General features: G+C 35.0%; 3 protein-coding genes across 3 annotated transcripts; 2 read left to right on the forward strand and 1 right to left on the reverse strand.

Moving 5' to 3' along the window:
- Window positions 1–390: 390 nt before the first annotated feature.
- LOC306876967 (C-X-C chemokine receptor type 1-like) lies at window positions 391–3044 on the forward strand. The gene is made up of 2 exons (XM_079428454.1): window positions 391–498; window positions 1218–3044. The coding sequence occupies exon 2, from the start codon at window positions 1240–1242 to the stop codon at window positions 2257–2259; it is 1020 nt and encodes a 339-aa protein (XP_079284580.1). The 5' UTR covers window positions 391–498; window positions 1218–1239; the 3' UTR covers window positions 2260–3044.
- A 5337-nt stretch (window positions 3045–8381) lies between these two features.
- Window positions 8382–12276, forward strand: mettl5 (methyltransferase 5, N6-adenosine). Its single transcript, XM_079428016.1, has 8 exons — window positions 8382–8415; window positions 8531–8677; window positions 10037–10151; window positions 10242–10423; window positions 10572–10654; window positions 10747–10798; window positions 11727–11776; window positions 11887–12276. Exons 2-8 carry the CDS (start codon window positions 8578–8580, stop codon window positions 11926–11928), a joined length of 624 nt encoding a protein of 207 aa, XP_079284142.1. The 5' UTR covers window positions 8382–8415; window positions 8531–8577; the 3' UTR covers window positions 11929–12276.
- On the reverse strand, window positions 12073–19583 carry LOC306876672 (kelch-like protein 23). The gene is made up of 4 exons (XM_079428015.1): window positions 19239–19583; window positions 16842–18059; window positions 13998–14150; window positions 12073–13848 (listed from the first exon to the last, which is right to left on the reverse strand). Exons 2-4 carry the CDS (start codon window positions 18052–18054, stop codon window positions 13538–13540), a joined length of 1677 nt encoding a protein of 558 aa, XP_079284141.1. The 5' UTR covers window positions 18055–18059; window positions 19239–19583; the 3' UTR covers window positions 12073–13537.
- Between the last annotated feature and the right edge of the window lie 569 nt (window positions 19584–20152).

Below are 20152 nucleotides of genomic sequence, written 5' to 3' on the forward strand. Positions count from 1 at the left end.
TGAAAAAACATATACCATTAGCTTATGGAAGTACATTCTTTGTGGTGCAGGATGTTTGTGTCAAGAGTGCCAAAATATGCCTTTGTGAATCAGACTGTTCATAAATAAGTTTTTGCTGTAGTAGCCTAATATTAATGCTAGAGATCCTATGTACTTGACAATTGATTTTTTTAAATAGACTATTTTATTTCATTATTAAAATCTATTTTCATATTCATCTTGAGTGAGGAGGCAGCTGGGCCTGAATAAGTTTACTGTTGTTTTTGGTTAACTCTCTTGTGAAACCAAGGTGCTGATGATATCTCTGCTCTACGTAATTTTTGGATTATTCATACAGGAAGGAAAGGGATGGTTAGCCTAGTAATAATCAGTTGTTATCAAACCAGCCATTCTCAGAAAATTAACAGTTAGTATCTAGTAATTTTTCACTGAATGGTCCCTAAATCTCAGACTGCCAGACCTGAGCAATAAATCAATAAAATCACAGAAAATACGACGGTAAGAGAATACACTTTTGCTCTATACGTATATTGACAGTTTGTTCAACTTTTAATTAAAGATTAATGGATTAGCCATTATGACTTAATGTGAAATGTTTCACTGAATTAAGTATACGTTTTGATTTATGCATTTAAGACCAGTCAAAATTTAAGACATATCAACTTATTTCTTTATTATTATTTTTGCACTTTTATGTATGCATAAGCAGATTCACTGCAATAAACAAGAAAATAACTTATGTTGTACATATTCAATTATAAAACATGCATCATTTCAGATGTAAAGCAGCTCTAAAAAGACAAAAGTAAATTTTCATAGCACAAAATTCATTAAATTAACCTTTAAAAAAATGGTTGTTTCAACTAAACAATAAATGTTCATGTTGCCTTAAACATGAACCTTAGACAACTCAAATATCCAAGTTGTCATTTAGAGCAACGTAACATATTATTTGAACTAAATTTAAGAATTTTAAAGCAGCTTTTTCAAATTGAAACCATTTTTTTTGCAATGTGAAATAAGCTTACTTTGGGTATAAGCAGCTGTTCAGAGTTAAGAGAGTCATTAAAACTATAACATAACACAGAATATGTGAGTATATTTATTTATTTCATAAATTACATATTGTACAGAATGTCCAAACTTTTGACTGATAATGAATCATTTGAATGATTTATATCTAAACATGCTGGCTCTAATAAAGTTGTCCCCCACAGTTGGCAGTCAAACATCTTAAACATGGAAACTGCTACTCCAGATTATGATTTGGTGACTATCTGCCCAGACAGCATGCAGTATATGAACAGCACGGTTTTAGTCGTAGTTTATGTCATAGTCTTCTGTCTGAGCTTGACGGGCAACACAGTGGTGATCTTCGTGGTGAGATGTATGGAGAACAGCAGGACTTCTACAGACGTTTACCTGATGCACTTGGCCATCGCCGACCTGTTCTTTGCCTTGACTCTCCCATTCTGGGCTGCTTACCATCACGCCAGCCACTGGATGTTCGGCACATTTATGTGCAAACTGATTTCAGGCTTAGAGGAAGCCACATTTTACTGCTGCGTCTTCCTGCTGGCTTGCATTAGTGTTGATCGCTACCTGGCCATCGTGAAAGCAACCCAATTCCTCACCCAAAAACGCCATCTGGTCGGTATAGTGTGTGCGGTGGTGTGGCTATGTGCCTTTTTGTTGTCCCTGCCTGTTATGGTGAATCGTGAGGCCTTTATGTCTGGATATACGGAGGAGTATGTATGCCATGACAATTTGACCGCAGAAACCATGGACAGCTGGAGGATGGGTTTGCGGATTCTCCATCACACTTTGGGATTCTTCCTGCCATTAGCCATCATGATGTTCTGCTACGGTTTCACCATGTGCACGCTTTGCCGCACACGCAACAGCCAAAAGCAGAAGGCCATGCGGGTCATCCTGTGTGTCGTGCTGGCTTTTATCATCTGCTGGCTGCCCAATAATATCCTAGAGTTCATAGACACCCTGATGCGAGGCGGCCAGGTGATGGAAACGTGTGAGCTGAGGGACAGCATAGACTTGGCCTCGCACGTCACACAGGCAATGGCTTTTGCCCACTGTGCAATAAACCCCATTTTGTATGCCTTCATTGGAAAGAAATTCCGCAACCAGCTCCTGATGTCTCTCTTCAAGAAAGGCCTGTTGGGGAGAGACACAATGTCGAAATATCGAGTGGGATCTGTTTATAGCTCTGGAAGCACTAGGCAAATGTCAGTGACTCTGTAGTCAACTGTTATCCTCTTATAATATTAAAATTATACATATTCTTGGCTATACTGTTAAAGAAATAGTTTAGCCAGAAATGCTATCTCGTTACTATCTCATCCCTGTCGTAAAAATACAGTATTGAGGTTGTCAGTAATTACAGAATTGTCATTTTTAAATGAACTGTTCCTTTAAGAAAATTGTTTCCACATAAACTAAATTCTGTTTTTATAGAATTATAGATTTAAAAGTATAGATAAGAGTGTGTTTGTGTATGGTTGACTTTCTGTAGCTTTTTTTCAGATGATAATGATCTTTGAAAGGGTTTTCTGTGGCTTGAGGCAGCACACCACGCTTGTGTCCATATCAAAATGATCTGTAAAAAACACTCTGCAGAGGATTCAGGAAATTAGTAATTTTGGTTGGTTGGTAAAAATCTCGTTTGCTCACCAAGGCTGCTTATTTGATCAAAATACAGTAAAATATTAATATTGTTCAATATTATAATTTTTTTTTTAAAAGTTACTGTTTAAAAATGTAATTTATTCATGTGATGCAAAGAATTTCCAGCATCATTACTCCAGTCTTCAGTGTCACATGATGCTTCAGAAATCATTCTAATATGCTGATTTGCAGATTTCTTATTATCAAAAAATATCTTATTTTTTATATCTTATTGACCACAAACATTTGAAAAGTTTTATTAGTTGCTTGTTTCAGGACTTGCTATTTTTTGTTCTTATTCTAAAATAATGTAAAAAGCAAATTATGTTTTGGCTTCATGTGTGTAAATAAAGTTGCTTCAGAAAAATATGTCTCTCACACTTGTACATTAAACTCACACTTGTTTGAGTAAACAGTCTGCTCTAGGTCAGGCAATGACATGATTTCACTAATGTCTCCACTTCCTCTCCACAAAAAACAAAAAGACAAAAAACAGAGAGAAGTGAAGCAACCTGTTTTCCTCCTTCAAAGAGCACAAGCCTAAAAAACATTACAACATCATGCACAAACAGATATATGCAAAATATGGGTAAACTGTAAAAGTGGTATTAGGTTTTATATTCTAAATTATATTTTTTAAAAATTGTTGAATTAATTTTAATGGCTATTTTGACTAGGTGTTAACCAAGATAAAATTGCACCTGTCTATGTGCACGTCATTCATCGATCTGGTTTGCATAGTTAAAGTCTTGAGAAATGGAAACAGGAAAAGGGGCTTTTGAAACAATACAGTTCACTTCTGTCTTTTTGCATGAACAAACTCTTCTCTAATTCTTAATGCTGTGTCCATCCCGTAATCTCAGATTTATCCTCATTATTAGTGTTAACCTCATTTTAACCTATTAACCTATGTGCCTATTTCTGTGTGTGAGAATTAAAGCATCCCCCTAACCTGACCCCCCCCCCCCCCCCCCCCCCCCCACGCCCCCTTCAAAAATAAATAAAATAAAATAAATAAAACCTTATAAAATAATTCATATTTTTTTGCCTTGTCCTCATTATCGTTGAGAAAACCTAATTCTAAGATAAAAGCTTATTTTAGGATGATCTGTGAATTGATTATGTGCACCAAACAATCACTAAGCAAAGAAGAATTAAATATCTAGCCTAAGGGTGTGCGATATAGACAAAAAATCATATCTCGAGACAATATTTTGCTGAGTGTGTTGTGCTGCAGGACTGCCTTGGACAGCTGACTCCTAAAGTTTTTGATATTCTTCATATTCTGAGTGGTCAGTTCACAGCAGTGACAGAAATTAATCTTTTCCAACAAGTTTACCTTGATTTTTACCCTTTATGGACATTTTTACCTTTATAAAGCCTTTTTTTTAGAAGTGTGCATTATATTTTGCAATATCAATAAAGTCAAATAGAGTAATAAGATATTTGGGGCTGTAAAATAAAATCATTTTCAACAAAATTAATCTTTTCAATGCAAAGGAAACACAGAAGCTGCATTTAGATGCATTTACACACTGTTTAATGAAGGATATGAATGCATTTAACCTGCAGTTACAAATGCATAAATAATGTTTTGATATTTTAATCCTAAAACGTTGAGTACTGATATTTGAGAAAAAAAAAAAAAAAAAAAAAAGGTACTTTAAATGTGAAATTAAAGCAACTCACTGTTAATAAGCGAGTCATTGCGACTGAACCGAATCATTTAAACGGTTGATTCATTCAGGAACAATACAGCTGTTGCTCAGAGACACAAAACAGCACTGTGGCTTTGTTTGGAACCATTTTTGTCGGCTAAATAGAGCAAAAATATTAAAAAATAAGTCTGTTAATATCAACTTCTTCTTTATTGAACTGTTGAATAAAATCAATATCACATTTGTGATTTTTGTGGAAAAATGGCACTCCGTGTGATATTGATTATCTATATGAAATTATATAAATATACACATTTTCTGCCCCCATGTCTTGATTTCTGGGAGCATTCTAAATGCATCTTTTTCTTAATCTGACCGCCTCTGATTGGCCACTGCATTCCTAAACTCAACAGAATCGTGTGTGATCGGTTATGATAAGCAACGCTGTAAATACGCGTCAAAATGAAATAGGATGTAACATAAGCAGGTCTAAATATAATACAGCAATCAAATCTTTTTTCATTTTCACTAGTTTCATGTTTCAAGTATTATAGTGTTGTTGAAAATCCAGGGGACCCAGGCAGGGGACCCAGGGGACCCCCCCCCCCCCCCAAGTAGGCCTATATTTTGTGGGTGTTATGGGGGGTCCCTTAATGCTTATGGGAGGTTTAATACAATAGTTCATTAACAAGAAGTTAAAATTAAAGTGACGTAAATTGTCTGACTACAACAATATTGCCTTATTTTGCTCTATATATCTGCTCTAAATAGTTTCGACAAAGTAACAGCTGAGCGTCTGCACATCTCCATTCAAGCACAGCAGTGTTTCGTTTATGAACGAATCTAGTGAGTCAATGATTCATAAAGACGTACTTCGTTCCTGAATGAATCAGCCGATCAAACGAATCAAATAAATGAATGATTCAGTGATAAAATCAGTGACTTGCTGCCACCTTCTGGCAGTTTTAGTTTAATTTGTAAAGTATATTTCCTCATTTAAATCATTTAATATTTCTATATTCAAAATTTTATATTTCAAACATTAACCTCAAGATGAATTTATGAATTCAATTGCACTCTCAGCCTCATTAAACGTCTGAAAATACACCTGCAAGCCACTTGTGTGCTGTTCTGTGCCAGCTCTGTAGTTAAAATGTATTCCTTAAATACTGATTTCATTTGATTGATAACTTATTCTTATTCTACTTTTTAATTCGAAATGTTAAAAAGCTTATACATTTTTGAATTGATAAATAAAAAATGATATACTTTTAATAAAGTTAGAAAAATGCCATTACAAAGGTAAAAACTAAATTCCCTGTAAATCACTTTAAGGAGTCACATATCACCTCGTAATTGGAAGGTTAATTTTTGATCAGAATTTTTAATTATTGATTAGAAGGTGCTCCTAAATTTTTGACCGTGCTCCTAAAAAGAAAAGTAAGCGTAGAGCCCTGTTACTCCATCAGTTGATCTGTAAATTATTGCAACATTTCATGCATTCTTTAGCTCTTAAAGTCACATATGTAGAACAGTTTTTGTTTTGTCTGACAACAGAAACAGAAAATATGTAAATTAAGCACTGACAGCAGCATATTTCCACACAAATGTAGGGTTTATGATAAATAATCGAAATGAAGAGGAAGGCAGTCGACATATCCACCTTCTTCAGCAAAAGGTCTGTAAATTCTGAGAACACTTAGGGCTTCATTTACTTGTTTTGATGAAGTGGGTTAAACATCTATGCTTCTTGTTTACTTTTACTCTCATCTGAAATTAATTTACACTCCAAATAAACATGAGGGTACTTGCAGTTGAATTGCAGAGCGACTTTTTTTCTATTTTGCTCTATACAGAAAATAGTAATAGCCTACTGAAGTTTTGAAGCCTATAACTTTTTATGTTCCCAGAATGAATAGTAACACCAAAAATGGTCTGCCATTAGATTTAGGCATGCAACACTTTTTTGTATTGTGCCACCCTATAAAAAAAATCCTGGAGGCGCCACTGCCCAGAAGGTTCCAGGACGTGGTTTCTCACTCTGTATTAAGTCAAAAATAGTCTAAAAGAAGGTGGTTAGACTTTAGCAACAATTGCTGCATTATATGGTGAAAGTTCAAGAAAGTGCACTTCTTGTGTTTCCTCTTGTCAACAGATTTTAATAATAGACTTATTGATTCCCGTGTAAGAATAACAATTATCTTTCCAAAGATACACACACACACACACACACATTGGGATTCCATGTTTTATGAGGACGATCGGGCGTAATGCTTTTTCTGCTGTACAAACTGTATTTTCTATCCTCTAACCATACACCTAAATCTACTCCTCAAAGGAAACTTTCTGCATTTTTGGATGTTCAAAAAATGTAATTCTGTACGATTTGTAAGCTTGGTTCCTCATGGGGACCAAAAAATGCCCCCACAAGGACAAGGATTTTGGATATTGTCATTTTTTTGCTAAATGTCCCCATAATATAGGGTTACATAAAAGCCATTGCAAAAATAGCATGCGGGAGGCTTATAACGCAAAGAAATCATCTGAGGGACAGCATAGAAGTAGCCTCGCACGTCACACAGGCAATGGCTGTGCAATAAACCCTATACTGTATGTCTTTATTCTGAATAACCAGCTCCTGACGCCTCTCTTTAAGAAAGGCCTGTTGGGGAGAGACACAATGTCGAAATATCGAGTGGGAACTGTCAATAGCTTTAGCAGCAATAGGCAAATGTTGATCAGTCCATCTCCTTCTCCTCAACCAGGGGCTTTGATCCCTCAAGGGCCACACCAGTGAGTTTTTAGATCTTGCTCACCAAACCCTCTACCCATCAGTGGTCTTTGTATTCCCAGCCACAGCACGAGAACCATGACCCTTCTCGGACCTTTGACACTTCACCTCCACATCATCTTTTATCTGTTCAGCTTTTCTAGTTTAGTTCCTCAATTTGGTCTGTGTATTTCTACACCATTTAGTTCAGAAAAAACAAAATTTATTTGAAATATAATTTTTTTTGTGTTTTTGCTGTCACCTTTGATCAATCTAATGCATTAATTTCTTTAATAAAAAACTTACTGACTCAAATTTTAGTTGTTGCCTCCATTTGTTTCAGGGCATGTTATTTTACTTTTACTCTGAAAATGTAAAAAGCTCATTATTGTGTGTTGATTCTGCTTCACAGGTGCAAATAAAGTTGCTTCAGAGAAAAATAAAATAGTTTCTCACACTTGTGCATTAACGTCTGTCATGATTTCACCAATGTCTCCACTTCTCTGACAAAACAGGAGATATTACAGAGAGAAGAAGTGAGGCATCCTGGTTTCCTCCTTCACAGGGCACAGACATGCCAAATAAAGTTACGCTTATAACTTCATATGCAACTAAAGAATGTGCAAAAGTTTTATTAAATTCTATTCTTTAAATTGAAAATATATTAATCTGAAATATTTTTACACAAGGGTGTGTTCATATATAATTTCCTGATTTTTGTAAGATTTTATTAAAAAAAAGAAAAGGAAATGTCACTTGCATAAGACACTTGCATGAATAGGGTATTTTTAAAGGGAACAGTTAGCAGCTGTTCACATGAGGATGTCAACTCGAAATATGTTAAGCTGATAATAATTGTAACTGGATCCAGTTTCTGTAATTTTATGAAAGGATGGAGTGTTTTCAATTCACACAACCTAACTAACAGCACAAAGCATTGCAGAATGTGTTGCTGATATTTGTTTTTATTATAGGCTATTCCAGAAAATGTTAGAATTTGTGCTGAACTACATTATTAAAGTGAACTACAAAGGGAATAAGGAGTCATTTCAGGCATGGTTAGTAGTAGCAACAACAAAACACTTTTTTCTTCTTTGTGTGTGTGTGTGTGTGTGTGTGTGTGTTTTACTAGGCCTTTTTATTTAGGCTAATATATATATATATATATATATTCATTGCCATTTGTTCATGATTTTTTAATGATGACTGTGTGCCATGGCAGTAATCAGCCAGCAGATGGCGCTAACACCCTCAGCTGGCAAGATCAGCTTGCAGAAGTAGAAGAAGAAGAAGAAGAAAACACATGCAAGTGCACTACATGTTTTCATATTTGATCCAATGCATATTTTCTACTTGAAGGAAGTCACTATATCACTAGAAGTCTCAAGATCGATCGTGACAACATCTCTATGATCTACAGAAACACAGACTGATATGAGCAGGATTCATTGATCATCTGATGTAGATATGAAGCTCAAAGAGCTAGAAAGCTGTCTTCAACAGGTGGATGGATTTGAGGAGCCCAAAATACTCCTGGAGCAGTACCCCACCAGTCCGCATATAGCGGGTGAGCATTATATAGTGGTTTTATAGACCTGAGAATTTCTGGATGCGGTCGGTTTATGTATTAGCATTAGCATTAGCATACTTGTATACTGTTCTTACGATTCCTGTAGTATATACTGTGCGCAGTTTGCATAATATGCATAATGCAGCGTTAGGTTACTTGTGACCCTGGAGTATATTTGGGGTATATTTGAAGCAATAGCCAAAAATACATTGTATGGGTCAAAATGATAAATTTTTCTTTTATGACAAAAATCATTAGGATATTAAGTTGTCAGTTTCCTACTGTAAATATATCAAAACTTAATTTTTGATTAGTAATACGCATTGCTAAGAACTTAATTTGGACAACTTTTCTCAATATTCTGATTTTTTTGCACCCTCAGATTCCAGATGTTCAAACAGGCCAAATATTGTTTTATCATAACAAACCATACAACAATGGAAAGCTTATTTATTCAGCTTTCAGATGATGTATAAATCTCCAAACTTTGACCCTTATGACTGGTTTTGTGGTCCGGGGTCACAAATAACTATCAGTAACTATATTTTCTTTGCTCGTTTTTTTAAGAGGTTTAAGAAGTTTTAATAAAATTGTGTTAACAATAGAAACTGTTTTATGCAAAATTACAACTGGAAGTCTGTTTCTGCCACAGAAAAAAAAAAAAAAATGAATTGTGATTTTTTATCTCTCAATTAATCTCTTAATTTCTCGCAGTTCTGATTTTCTATCTCACAATTTTGAATAAAAAAAAACCTCGCAATTCTGACTTTGTTGCGTGTTCATCTCAATTCAGACGTGTTTTTCACAGAATTGTGAAGTTATAACAATTCTGAGTTTATATAAAAAATATACATTTCACAATTCTAACCTTTTTCTCAGAATTGCACATTTACAACAAAATCTTGACCTTATTTCTCACAATTTCGACTTTAATTTTTGAGTTCGCTCACTTTGCATATTTAACTTGCAATTGCGCAAAATAAAGTCATAATTGTTGTAAACTCGCAATTCTGAAACGAACTCAAAAGTACAAGAAATAAAGTAGATTTTTGAGAGAAAAAGTTTTCATCTTTATATTTTGGTTCACTGTAGCCACTCGCGGAATTAAATATGCACAAAATGAGGTCATGTGAAAATGTGAAAACTTTTTATCACTGCATAATGCATACTGTTTCACATGCTACTTTAAAAATAGTAGGCATTATACATTTTAGAGACAGTGTATGAATATTTAATTCATAATATTATTGTACATTGGTTGTCTTTTGTCTGGGACAGATGGCCTTGATTTGTTTTAATATACTCTATTGGCATAAGACACCATCCAGTTGTTCTCTGTGTTCTCTCTCACTGTAGGCTGTATGTTGTACACCATCCACAACACTTTTGATGACATACAGAATAAAGTAGTTGCAGACTTGGGCTGTGGATGTGGGGTGCTGTCTGTAGGAGCTGCAGTGCTTGATGCTGGGTAAGACCAACTCCATCTTTCCATCCGTGGCATAGAATTACTCGTTTCTAAAATATATGAATCAGCATCATTGTAATCTTTCCTCTTAAGACTGTGTGTCGGATTTGACATTGATGAAGACGCCTTGGACATATTCAAAGGAAATGTTGAGGATTTTGAACTGTCAAACATTGATATGGTCCAGTGTGATGTTTGCTCTATTGGATCCTCTTACGCCAAGAAGTTTGACACGGTCATCATGAACCCGCCATTTGGCACGAAGCACAATCAGGGTAAGAGTCATCTTAAAGTCAACATTGATGTTGACATAATCTGATGCATTTGCAAAACTGCCAAAATAATACCTGTTGTCGAACAGGCTTCCCATATTCCATTGGTTAATTTTGATTCACGTTACTGTATACATATCTTACATTTTAGGTATTGACATGCAGTTCCTGCAGACAGCGATTTCCATGGCAAGTACAGCAGTGTATTCCCTTCACAAGACCTCAACGCGAGATGTAAGTTGCCATATTACGTCATCATTCCACCGCTATATATATATATATATATATATAAGAAAAACTTACAATTGTATTGCATTTTCATGCAGCACATTGAGAAGAAAGCAAATGACTGGAAAGTGAAAATGGAAGTCATTGCAGGTAATATTTAATGAATCTATAAACATACACTGTAGTTCAAAAGACACATTAAATTGGTCAAAAGTAACAATAAATACATTTATAATGTTAAAAGGTTTTTATTGATCAGAGAATCCTGAAAAAACTGTTTCCTGCATTGATGATAATGCATTTTTCCTGAGCAGCAAATCAGCATATTAAGAATAATTGTTTTGAATATATATAATATTTTGAGACACTGAAGACTGGAGTAATGATGTTAAAAATTAAACTTTGCATCACAGAAATAAATTACATTTTAAAAAAAATATTCAAATAGAAAACAGTTATTTTAAACTGTAATACTATTTTACTATATTTCTGTTTTATTATATATTTTTATCAAATATATGCTGCCTCTATGACAGTGCTTGTCAAATTCCGGGCCTGGGCCCGCCTCCATTTCATATCTCAAGAGCACTAATTATATTTCCTACTTTGATAAAGTAATGTTAAACTTTTAAATCATTTGTTTAGTTTTATTTGATCACTTATATGGCCATACTTATAGAAGTGTCCAAGTGTTTCTCATAAATTATTTGTTATTAAACAGTTATTTGTGTCGGCCCGTCACTATATCAAAACTGACCGGCACAAATACCTACATTTTCCAAAAGACTTATACTTCGTTGAAACATGAGCATTGCACGTTTCAAAAAAATGCACCGCATGTGTTTTTATATGAATGTATCTTTGAAAAGAACCGACCGTTTTCTGAAAAACTCAGTCGTTTTTATTTAATCTTTCCTTCAAAAACATTATACAAAACTTTTAAACGGTGGTTTATGTTTTATAGTCTGAACACCAAGAGCATAAAGGATCTTATGCAGAACCCTGTAAGCTGTAATAAGCTTTATAGCACGTTATAATATGATGGTATTTATCCTCATCTGGTGTTATCCCTTCACAGAGCTCAGATATGACCTGCCAGCATCTTACAAGTTCCACAAAAAGAAGTCGGTAAGTCAATGTTTTGCCACAACAATATTGCACTGGACACATGTAGACACATTTTCTCAGACTTTACAAAGACAAACTAGTAAGGTTTTTTTTCTATCTTATTATTTTAGGTTGATATTCAAGTGGACTTCATTCGATTTACTCCGACATAGCAAAAAGGAGTTTGTGTTGCTTTGCAAAATTTTATGTTTTTTTATAGATGTATCATCTAAAAATACACTGTTCTTCATAATAAATTTTATAAATGACCATACTGCATCATTTCGGGTGGATACCACAGAAATACCAGTCTATGTAGGATTTACAAACACGCTTGTTGGAACTTTATTTAAATTTGTGCTTTTCATATTTTTGGCTGCATACATGGTTAATAAAACATCACAAAAACAATAAATTACACCACATATTTATAGTAAAATCCTAGGATCACAACTGTCTTACAAATACAGAATCATCCAAATAAATATAAATAATAAATACATTTCTTGATTTAAAACACCAAAACAGATTTGTTTTTTTTTTGCTGCAAAACATTACAGTCTACAAAAAGGTACTGTGCAAATAGTGAAGTGCTGTAATCTGTTATTTGGAAACAGCCCTTTATCTTCCAGCACAGATAACATACAAACTGTGTCTCACACATTATCAGTGACATGTGTTGAACAAATATAATATCATTTCGACATCACACTCACCAGTTTAGAATTATATAGCGAGGCCCAAAAGTCTGAGATTTTCAGGATAACAATTCAAGTGATCAATTGAATTGAAAATGAAGAATTCTTATTGGTCTGTCTCCCTTTTGGAGCTGATGTGAACAAAACCTGATGCCCATGTTCTCCAGCATGATTTGAGATCATCACCAAAGAGCATCTTGAGCTTCAGTGGACAAACATCTGACCATCTATACAAAGAGTAACATGATTCATGTAACAAATTTGCAGGAGTTTTAGTCATTTCCAAGTCTGGATAAGTATGGAAAAATATCTGTTTCCATATTTTTTTCTGTTTTCTAAAAAATTTATAATTTCCAAAAATAGTCATATTTTTCATCATTTGGAGCGGCAGTCTGTGCAGCCATAACTTTAGTAAATATGACAGTGGATTTTTCACTTTGTAAGTATTTACAGATAATGCTGAAAATAACCTAAAATAATGTTATGTGGATGAATACATTATGGATGAGGATGTGAATGGGAGTGATAAATATATTATACTGGATGGCATACATTTGCTATTATTTCGAAAATAATATATTCTCATACATTTCATGACGATAATATTTTAAAGACAGTATTATTTTTTACATTTAAATAAAGTAATCAGTGACATTATTTAGAGACACTATTACTATTTTGTATTTATTTTAACTTGTGATACGAATTTGAAATATTCCACAGGTTTGCAGTCGGTGTGAAAATGTGTTAAAATAGTCCTGTATTTTAGAATTTCAGGTTTTTTTTTAAAAGTCTACATGGCTACAATATTCCATTATTTGGCTAAATAATAACAGCTGGATTTTAAATAGGTTTATCAAATGTTAATTATGGTCTGGAAAAAAAAATCCATACCGGAAAAGTATGGCATTTTTAAATGGAAAATATGTAGGAACCCTGAATTAGTGCCAAATCTGAAGTATTGCCGATTCACTTTAAAACATTTGCTCTAACACTTCATTTCGATGTTTAAATAGATAAAAGTGGTCTCAGATTTTTAGACCCCACTGGAAGTGGCTCCACAGACAGTGATTGTGCTGTGATTTCACACGCTGAACACACAAACGCAGCCGTGAGAGCGTGCAGCCGATGGGAGGTTTCCTACAATCTCCCAGCAGTCGATCTCAGGGTCGTACCTCTCTATACTCTGCAGATACGCCCCTTTAGAGTATGAATACCCACCTGCTACATAGATGCACCCGTTTATAACAGCAGATCCGCACTCCATCCTTCTCTCCTTCATCGCACACATCTGTCTCCACTCATCTCGCTCGGGATCGTAAGAGTCTGTGATGGTGGTCTGACCACCGACCAGATAAAGCTTATTGTTCAAGGAGACTGAGCAAAGGCCGTACTCTGAAAGTAAAGAGTCAAGAGATGATTAAATCCAGATGGGCTCATTTCTGTTAGGATGCTGACGTAGAAGGCAGCAACCAACCTATGGTGGCTGTAGCCTAAAGATCTGAACCGTTTAGCTAAGCTTACACAAAATGTAGGTGGCTCACCAGGATGTGGACATATCGTTGTGATGCTCCACTCATTGATATCTGGCCGGTAAGTCTGAATCTTCTCGTAACTGCAGGTTCCTCTGTACCCATAATGCCCTCCGGTTACATAGACTCTGTCATTCACTACACAAGCGGTTGCATTTCCCACACCTTTAAAGTCAAAACAGAATATTTATGATATTTAAGTTTCTTATATGTAAGTTTTTCTAACATTTTTTAAAAAGCTGAAATCCTGGTGAAGAACTGCACTACGTATTAGATTTTAATTCTGAAAAAAGTATTATTCTCATCATGGCTACATTAATACATTTAATTTGAAAAATAAATACAATTTTAAATCACTGTTTTCTATTTGAATACATTTTAAAATGTAATTTATTCCTGTGATGCAAAGCTGAATTTTCAGCATCATTACTCCAGTCTTCAGCGTCACATGATCCTTCAGAAATCATTCTAATATGATGATTTGCTGCTGATTTACTGCTTTGCTACATTTGTGGAAACCATGATACATTTTTAGGATTCTTTGATGAATATAAAATTCAAGATAATTTATTTGATAGATATATATATATATATATATATATATATATATATGTGTGTGTGTGTGTGTGTGTGTGTATATTGTAAATGTAAATGCCTTTGTTTTTTATTTAAAATATCACTGAACTCAAACTTCTGAACAGTACTTTATATATACAGTCATGGCCAAAAATATTGGCACCCTTGGTAAATATGATCAAAGGCGGCTGTGAGAATTAATCTGCATTGTTAATCCTTTTGATCTTTTATTTTAAAAATTCACAAATCTAATAAGAATTTAAAATGGGGAAAATATTATGAAATAAATGTTTTTCCCTAATACACATTGGCCACAATTAATGGCACCCGTTTATTCAGTATTTTTTTAAACCTATATTTGTCAGTTTAACAGCTCTAAATTTTCTCCTATAATGCCTGATGAGGTTAGAGAACAACTGACAAGAGATCAGAGACCATTCCTTCATCCAGAATCACTCCAGACCCTTTAGATTCACAGATCCATGTTGGTGCTTCTTCTCTTCAGTTCACCTCACTCATTTTCTACAGGGTTCAGGTCAGAGGACTGAAATGGCCAGCAGAAGCTTGGTTTTGTGCCCAGTGACCCATTTTTGTGTTTGGATTATTGCACAGTTGGAAGATCCAAACATGGCCCATTATAAGATTTCTAACAGAGTCAGTCACTTATTGATTTTTATCTGTTGGTATTTGATAGAATCCATGTTGCCATGTGTCTAAACAAGATGTCCAGGACCTCCAGCAGAAATATAGGCCCACAACATCAAAAATACAGCAGTATATTTCATTGTACACATGGGGTACTTTTTATCCCTGCGTTCACCAAACCCATCTTGAGTGTTTGCTGCTAAAAAGCTCATTTTTTAGTTTCATCTGACCATAGAAGCCAGTCCCATTTGAAGTTCCAGTCGTGTCTGATAACTGAATATGCTTGAGTTTGTTTTTGGATGAGTGAGGAGAACTTTTCTTGAAACCCTCTCAAACAACATGTGGTGATGTAGATGCTGTTTGACAATTTTTTTTTAAGGTTTTCTGACCCCGAGACTCAACTATTTTCTGCAGTTCTCCAGCTGTGGTCCTTGGAGAGTCTTTAGCCACTCAAACTCTCCTCCTCACCGTGCATTAGGACGATATAGACACACGTCCTCTTCCAGGCAGTTTCGTAACATTTTCTGTTGATTGGAAATTCTTAATTATTGCCCTGATGGTGGAAATGGGAATTTTCACTGCTCTAGCTCTTTTCTTAAAGCCACTTCACTAATTTGTGAAGCTCAATTATCTTTTTCTGCACATCAGAAATATATTCTTTGGTTTTTCTCATTGTGATGGATGATTAAGGGAATTTGGGCTTTGTTTTCCCTCCTATTTATATTTCTATGAAACCGGAAGCCATGGCTGGATAATTTCATGTTCATAATCAACCTGGAGTGCTCAAAATTATGAATATGAATGGGAATATACTTCAGAGATATTTTACTCATAAGAATTTCTAGGGGTGCCAATAATTGTGTCCAATGTGTATTTGAGAAAAACATTTATTTCATAATGATATTTCCCCCCATTTTAAATTCTTATTATCCAATGAAAGGTTAGATTTTTGTGAATTTTTTAAATAAAAGATCAAAAGGATTAACATAGATTAATTTTCACAGCCTTCTTTGATCATATTTACCAAGGGTGCTGATATTTTTGGCCATGACTGATATATATGTCTGAATATTTTCCCATACATTTAAATTGATGTTTTTAGACTTTTAATTTGTGGTTTAATTTAAAATGTTTTCAAGTGAGATGAAAGAAATTTACTTAATTCAACAGTTCAGTAACTTGTTTACATTGCTTTCATCTCGCTTGTGATTTTTGGTAGAGCGTGCAGACATTTTTCAAGTATTTTACTTTTTTGGAAACTTTTTTTTTTTTTTTGAAGGCGCGGTGAGTCTCTGGCTGTTTTCCAATTAAAATGTTTTACCATGGTTTGTGATTTTTATTATGTAACAAATCAGTCATTCCAAATGACATGACGACATTTAAGTACCTTTGTACAAGACTTTTTACAAAGTGTTTTTTTTTGTCTATTTTATATACTTTTTGCTTAAAATTAAATGTTGTGATGTTGCCATTCATGTTGGATCTGGTAGATTTGGTTAATGCCTCTTAACTGAAGTATTTTTTGAAATCTCTAAAAAAATAAAACTTTCATCATCGCCACTAAAAAGGTCTCAGAACTCCTCTTTTAGACAACCAATCCAACAGCTGTGTGTAATTAAACTGAAATTCTCATACCTTCTATCATATCAGCCACAGGAAACCATCTCTTCTTCAAGGGATCATAGAATTCAGTTTCTTGCGTAGGAGCTCCTGCCGTATATCCACCAATGACGTATATGCATCCACATAAAGCCACGGAGCAGTGGTAATATCTGGCAGAGATCATGGGACATCCTTCTGTCCATTCATCCGAGTCTGTGTTATAAATCCACACGGTCTCTAAAGCATCCACAGTCTGTGTCCTGTATCCTCCAGTCACGTAGATATCAGGGCTTAGAAGTGCCACACTATAACTCTCTCTTTCAAAATCAGGCATGTCTTTGCCCTGAACCCACGTGTTGGAAACAGGGTCCCACATATTTACTTCGCACAACGGATGCCAGTAATATCCACCAATAACATATAAGCTGCACGTTAGTTTTTTGCAGCTCTGTGAGAGACCTTTGCTCGGCTTTAAGGAGGTGAGAATTGAAGATCGCAGTTTGTTTTCAGAGCAATGTCTGCGTAGATCCAAAGCAGTTTTGAGGCAAGCATCATCCACGTCGAGATGGATGCAGTTGAGAAGCTCTTGAAGGTGGTCTATCCGAGGAGCAGTGTCATGGACGACCCATTTGACCACCGCATCCAATAAAGTCGCTTCTTTCCACACATTGAGGTTTTCTGTAGCTAATATCTTCAATAGCTTTTGGAAATCCACCTCTAGGAACTCCTCCTGAAGTGTGAGTTCTTCAAAGCGACTCAGTATGATCCTCAAAGCCTCGCGCTGCAAATCACAGCACACGTGAAGCTCGGCGAAAGAGTGCATCCCGAGGCAGTTATCAACATCCAGCACACGAATCAAGAAGTTCTCGCAGGCTTTCTTGAGCGAGTTGAACTGCAACAGATCTGCGGCTTCCAGAAGACTTTGGACATTGTTCTGGCTTATGCTGATCTTTGAAGTGTAGATGTAGCTCACCAAATGTCCCAGAATCTCTCTGTTTATGCAAGGCAGGTTGATGGTGTCGTTCAAACGTTCTCTCATGTCTAAGGTGAACATTACCTTGAAATAGGAGCTGCGGGCAGATAGGACAGCCTTGTGGCAATAGAAGAGCTGTCCGGATGAAGACTGCAAGGTGACGTCCGTGAACAGACCGCTGCTGTGAAACTCATGAAGAGCTTCCAGCACCTCGGAGGAGTGAGAGGCATCACAGAACTCGTAGGAGTAACCGCTTTGAGCTTTTCCTGACATTGCAACTGGAAAGAGAAGATTTTCAAATGAGTTTAAGTGTCCTAACAAAATTAACTCGCTACTAAATTATCCCCCATGAAAATTCATAGAAGTTGTAGGAATTTAGTAAACAAACCTTAGAAAATAAATGTTTATAGTTCACCTCAGTTCTAGTTTTGTTTATTGTCCTTGACTATAATATATTATTATATGATATATTATGTATGATATAATGGATTACAGATAAACACAAAGCCAGATGCATGTTTTAGACACTATTTTTATTCCAGTAAATATTTCTCATTATTATTTTTGAAGGTAACTTTCTGTATTAACGCAAACCTGGTCCTATATTTTCACAAATGTTGACGTATGTTGTCGTATCATACGGGTAAGTTGTCTCACCGGCCATTAAACATTTTAGGTGTTTTTAGCAAAATGTAAACAGTAGAACAATTTTACACAACCCACAAAAGCTGAATGCAAAATGTAAATTGTAACATAAAAAATATGAAATTGTTTTGGCACAGTCATTTATTTTTCCTATAATAATCATTCAATTGTCTAAAACTACAACTTTAAGCGAATGTGTCAACTTGCACTGATATGACATTAATATAATTTTATATATAAAAAACATTTTACCATATTTTAAAAGACCATTTTAGCCTCTTCTCAATTTCAAACTTCATTATATACTTGACTCTTGTCTGAACGTATACTCGTGTGTTTTTACTGGGTTCATTGCCTAACAGGTTTTACATTATATATCTACATTTTAATCTCGAGTACAAAATTCACTAAAATTATCCTATTTAAAGGCCATTTTGAACCAGTGTTATTTAGCAACATTGAGATACATTTTGTAATACTTTGATTTAGCTTTTTCTTTTCTTCTAAATTTACTGTTTTATAATATGTCTATATAGCATAGTTTCTATGTATTTGAATTTTTTTCTGCATTTCAGTTTGTTATTTTTGTACATAAAGTGAGAATGAGAAAAGACGCCTCAACTAGCTGAAATAATTAGTTTTTAAATATGCATTTGATTTTAAACAAAAATCTTTTAAATGTTTTAGATTTAATAAACTAATAACCCCGTTTTGAACTACAGTAGGTTTTTGGAACCAACCCACAACAACACTGGTAATGAAAATGAATGCATTTTACATTGTGTAACAGCTAGTTCCTATGTAAAGCTTACCTGACCCGTATAATGAATGATTGACACTTGTCCTTTCTTCTCTGGAGAAGAGTTATCCCCAACAGTGTGCCTTGTGCTCGGTCAGATCAGACATGTGGCCCCTGTATTTAGCGTCAGACACTAGACTAGAGAATGTGGAGCTCCTATTTTGGTATCAGTGTTTATCAAGAGACTCGCTGCTGTCTGTCAGCCGCCACTAATGATTCAACACAGCCGTCCTTTAGCCATGTGACCAAACCGAATAAATAAAGGTTCAAAAAGCCGCAATTTTGATTTTTCAATCAACTGAGACATAATACCAGTTTTCACGTGTCAGTTGTTCAGTGTATAATCCTTATAAGGATTATTGCCGTTGCATAATAACGCCTGAGGGAAACGGTACCAAGGGCGGCCGAGCACCAAGAACTAATCTATTCTAAACGCTTCACCGTTTTCTGAACGCAAGAGCGTTTGTTTATAGCTTAGCGACGGTGAATTATTGGTGTGTAGTTGCCATTAAGTCCACAGGGTACAGTAAAAGGACAGAAATAACTCAGTTGCCATGGTCAGTCGATGAAGCGAGCTCCTTTTCCTGTTTGATAGAGGCGATTTTAACGCATATTTCTGTGAAGTGACTTCAAATTATTAATGTTTAAGTGTTAATAATTCAAGTGTTTAAATGGAATGAATTCTGCAATCTCACAATGAATAAACATTTTAATCCCAACAATGTTTGGTTCCTGGAACGTTCCTTGGAACATTAGTTTAAGGTCATAAAGGAAATAAATGCTCAAATTAACCAATATAAAATGCTCCATATTTGTTCTTATCAGATAAACCTTTCAGCAACATTCTGGGAATGTTACACGAACAATATTCTTATGTTAAGGAAAGGTTGTTTGGATGCATTTATACCTTGGGTAATAGTTTAATTT

This window comes from Barbus barbus (genome assembly GCF_936440315.1).
Source record: "Barbus barbus genome assembly, chromosome: 11".
In the NCBI taxonomy this organism is placed as follows: domain Eukaryota; kingdom Metazoa; phylum Chordata; class Actinopteri; order Cypriniformes; family Cyprinidae; genus Barbus; species Barbus barbus.

Bases quoted from the DNA above. Each gene is read 5' to 3' on its own strand.
- LOC306876967 (XM_079428454.1), top strand. From the start codon at position 1,240: ATGGAAACTGCTACTCCAGATTATGATTTGGTGACTATCTGCCCAGAC.
- mettl5 (XM_079428016.1), top strand. From the start codon at position 8,578: ATGAAGCTCAAAGAGCTAGAAAGCTGTCTTCAACAGGTGGATGGATTT. The intron at 10,799-11,726 runs GTAATATTTAAT...ATCCCTTCACAG, and splicing joins GAAAATGGAAGTCATTGCAG to AGCTCAGATATGACCTGCCA. The intron at 11,777-11,886 runs GTAAGTCAATGT...TTATTATTTTAG, and splicing joins AGTTCCACAAAAAGAAGTCG to GTTGATATTCAAGTGGACTT.
- LOC306876672 (XM_079428015.1), bottom strand. From the start codon at position 18,054: ATGTCAGGAAAAGCTCAAAGCGGTTACTCCTACGAGTTCTGTGATGCC. The intron at 14,151-16,841 runs GTATGAGAATTT...TTGACTTTAAAG, and splicing joins TGTGGCTGATATGATAGAAG to GTGTGGGAAATGCAACCGCT. The intron at 13,849-13,997 runs GTGAGCCACCTA...CTTTACTTTCAG, and splicing joins AACGATATGTCCACATCCTG to AGTACGGCCTTTGCTCAGTC.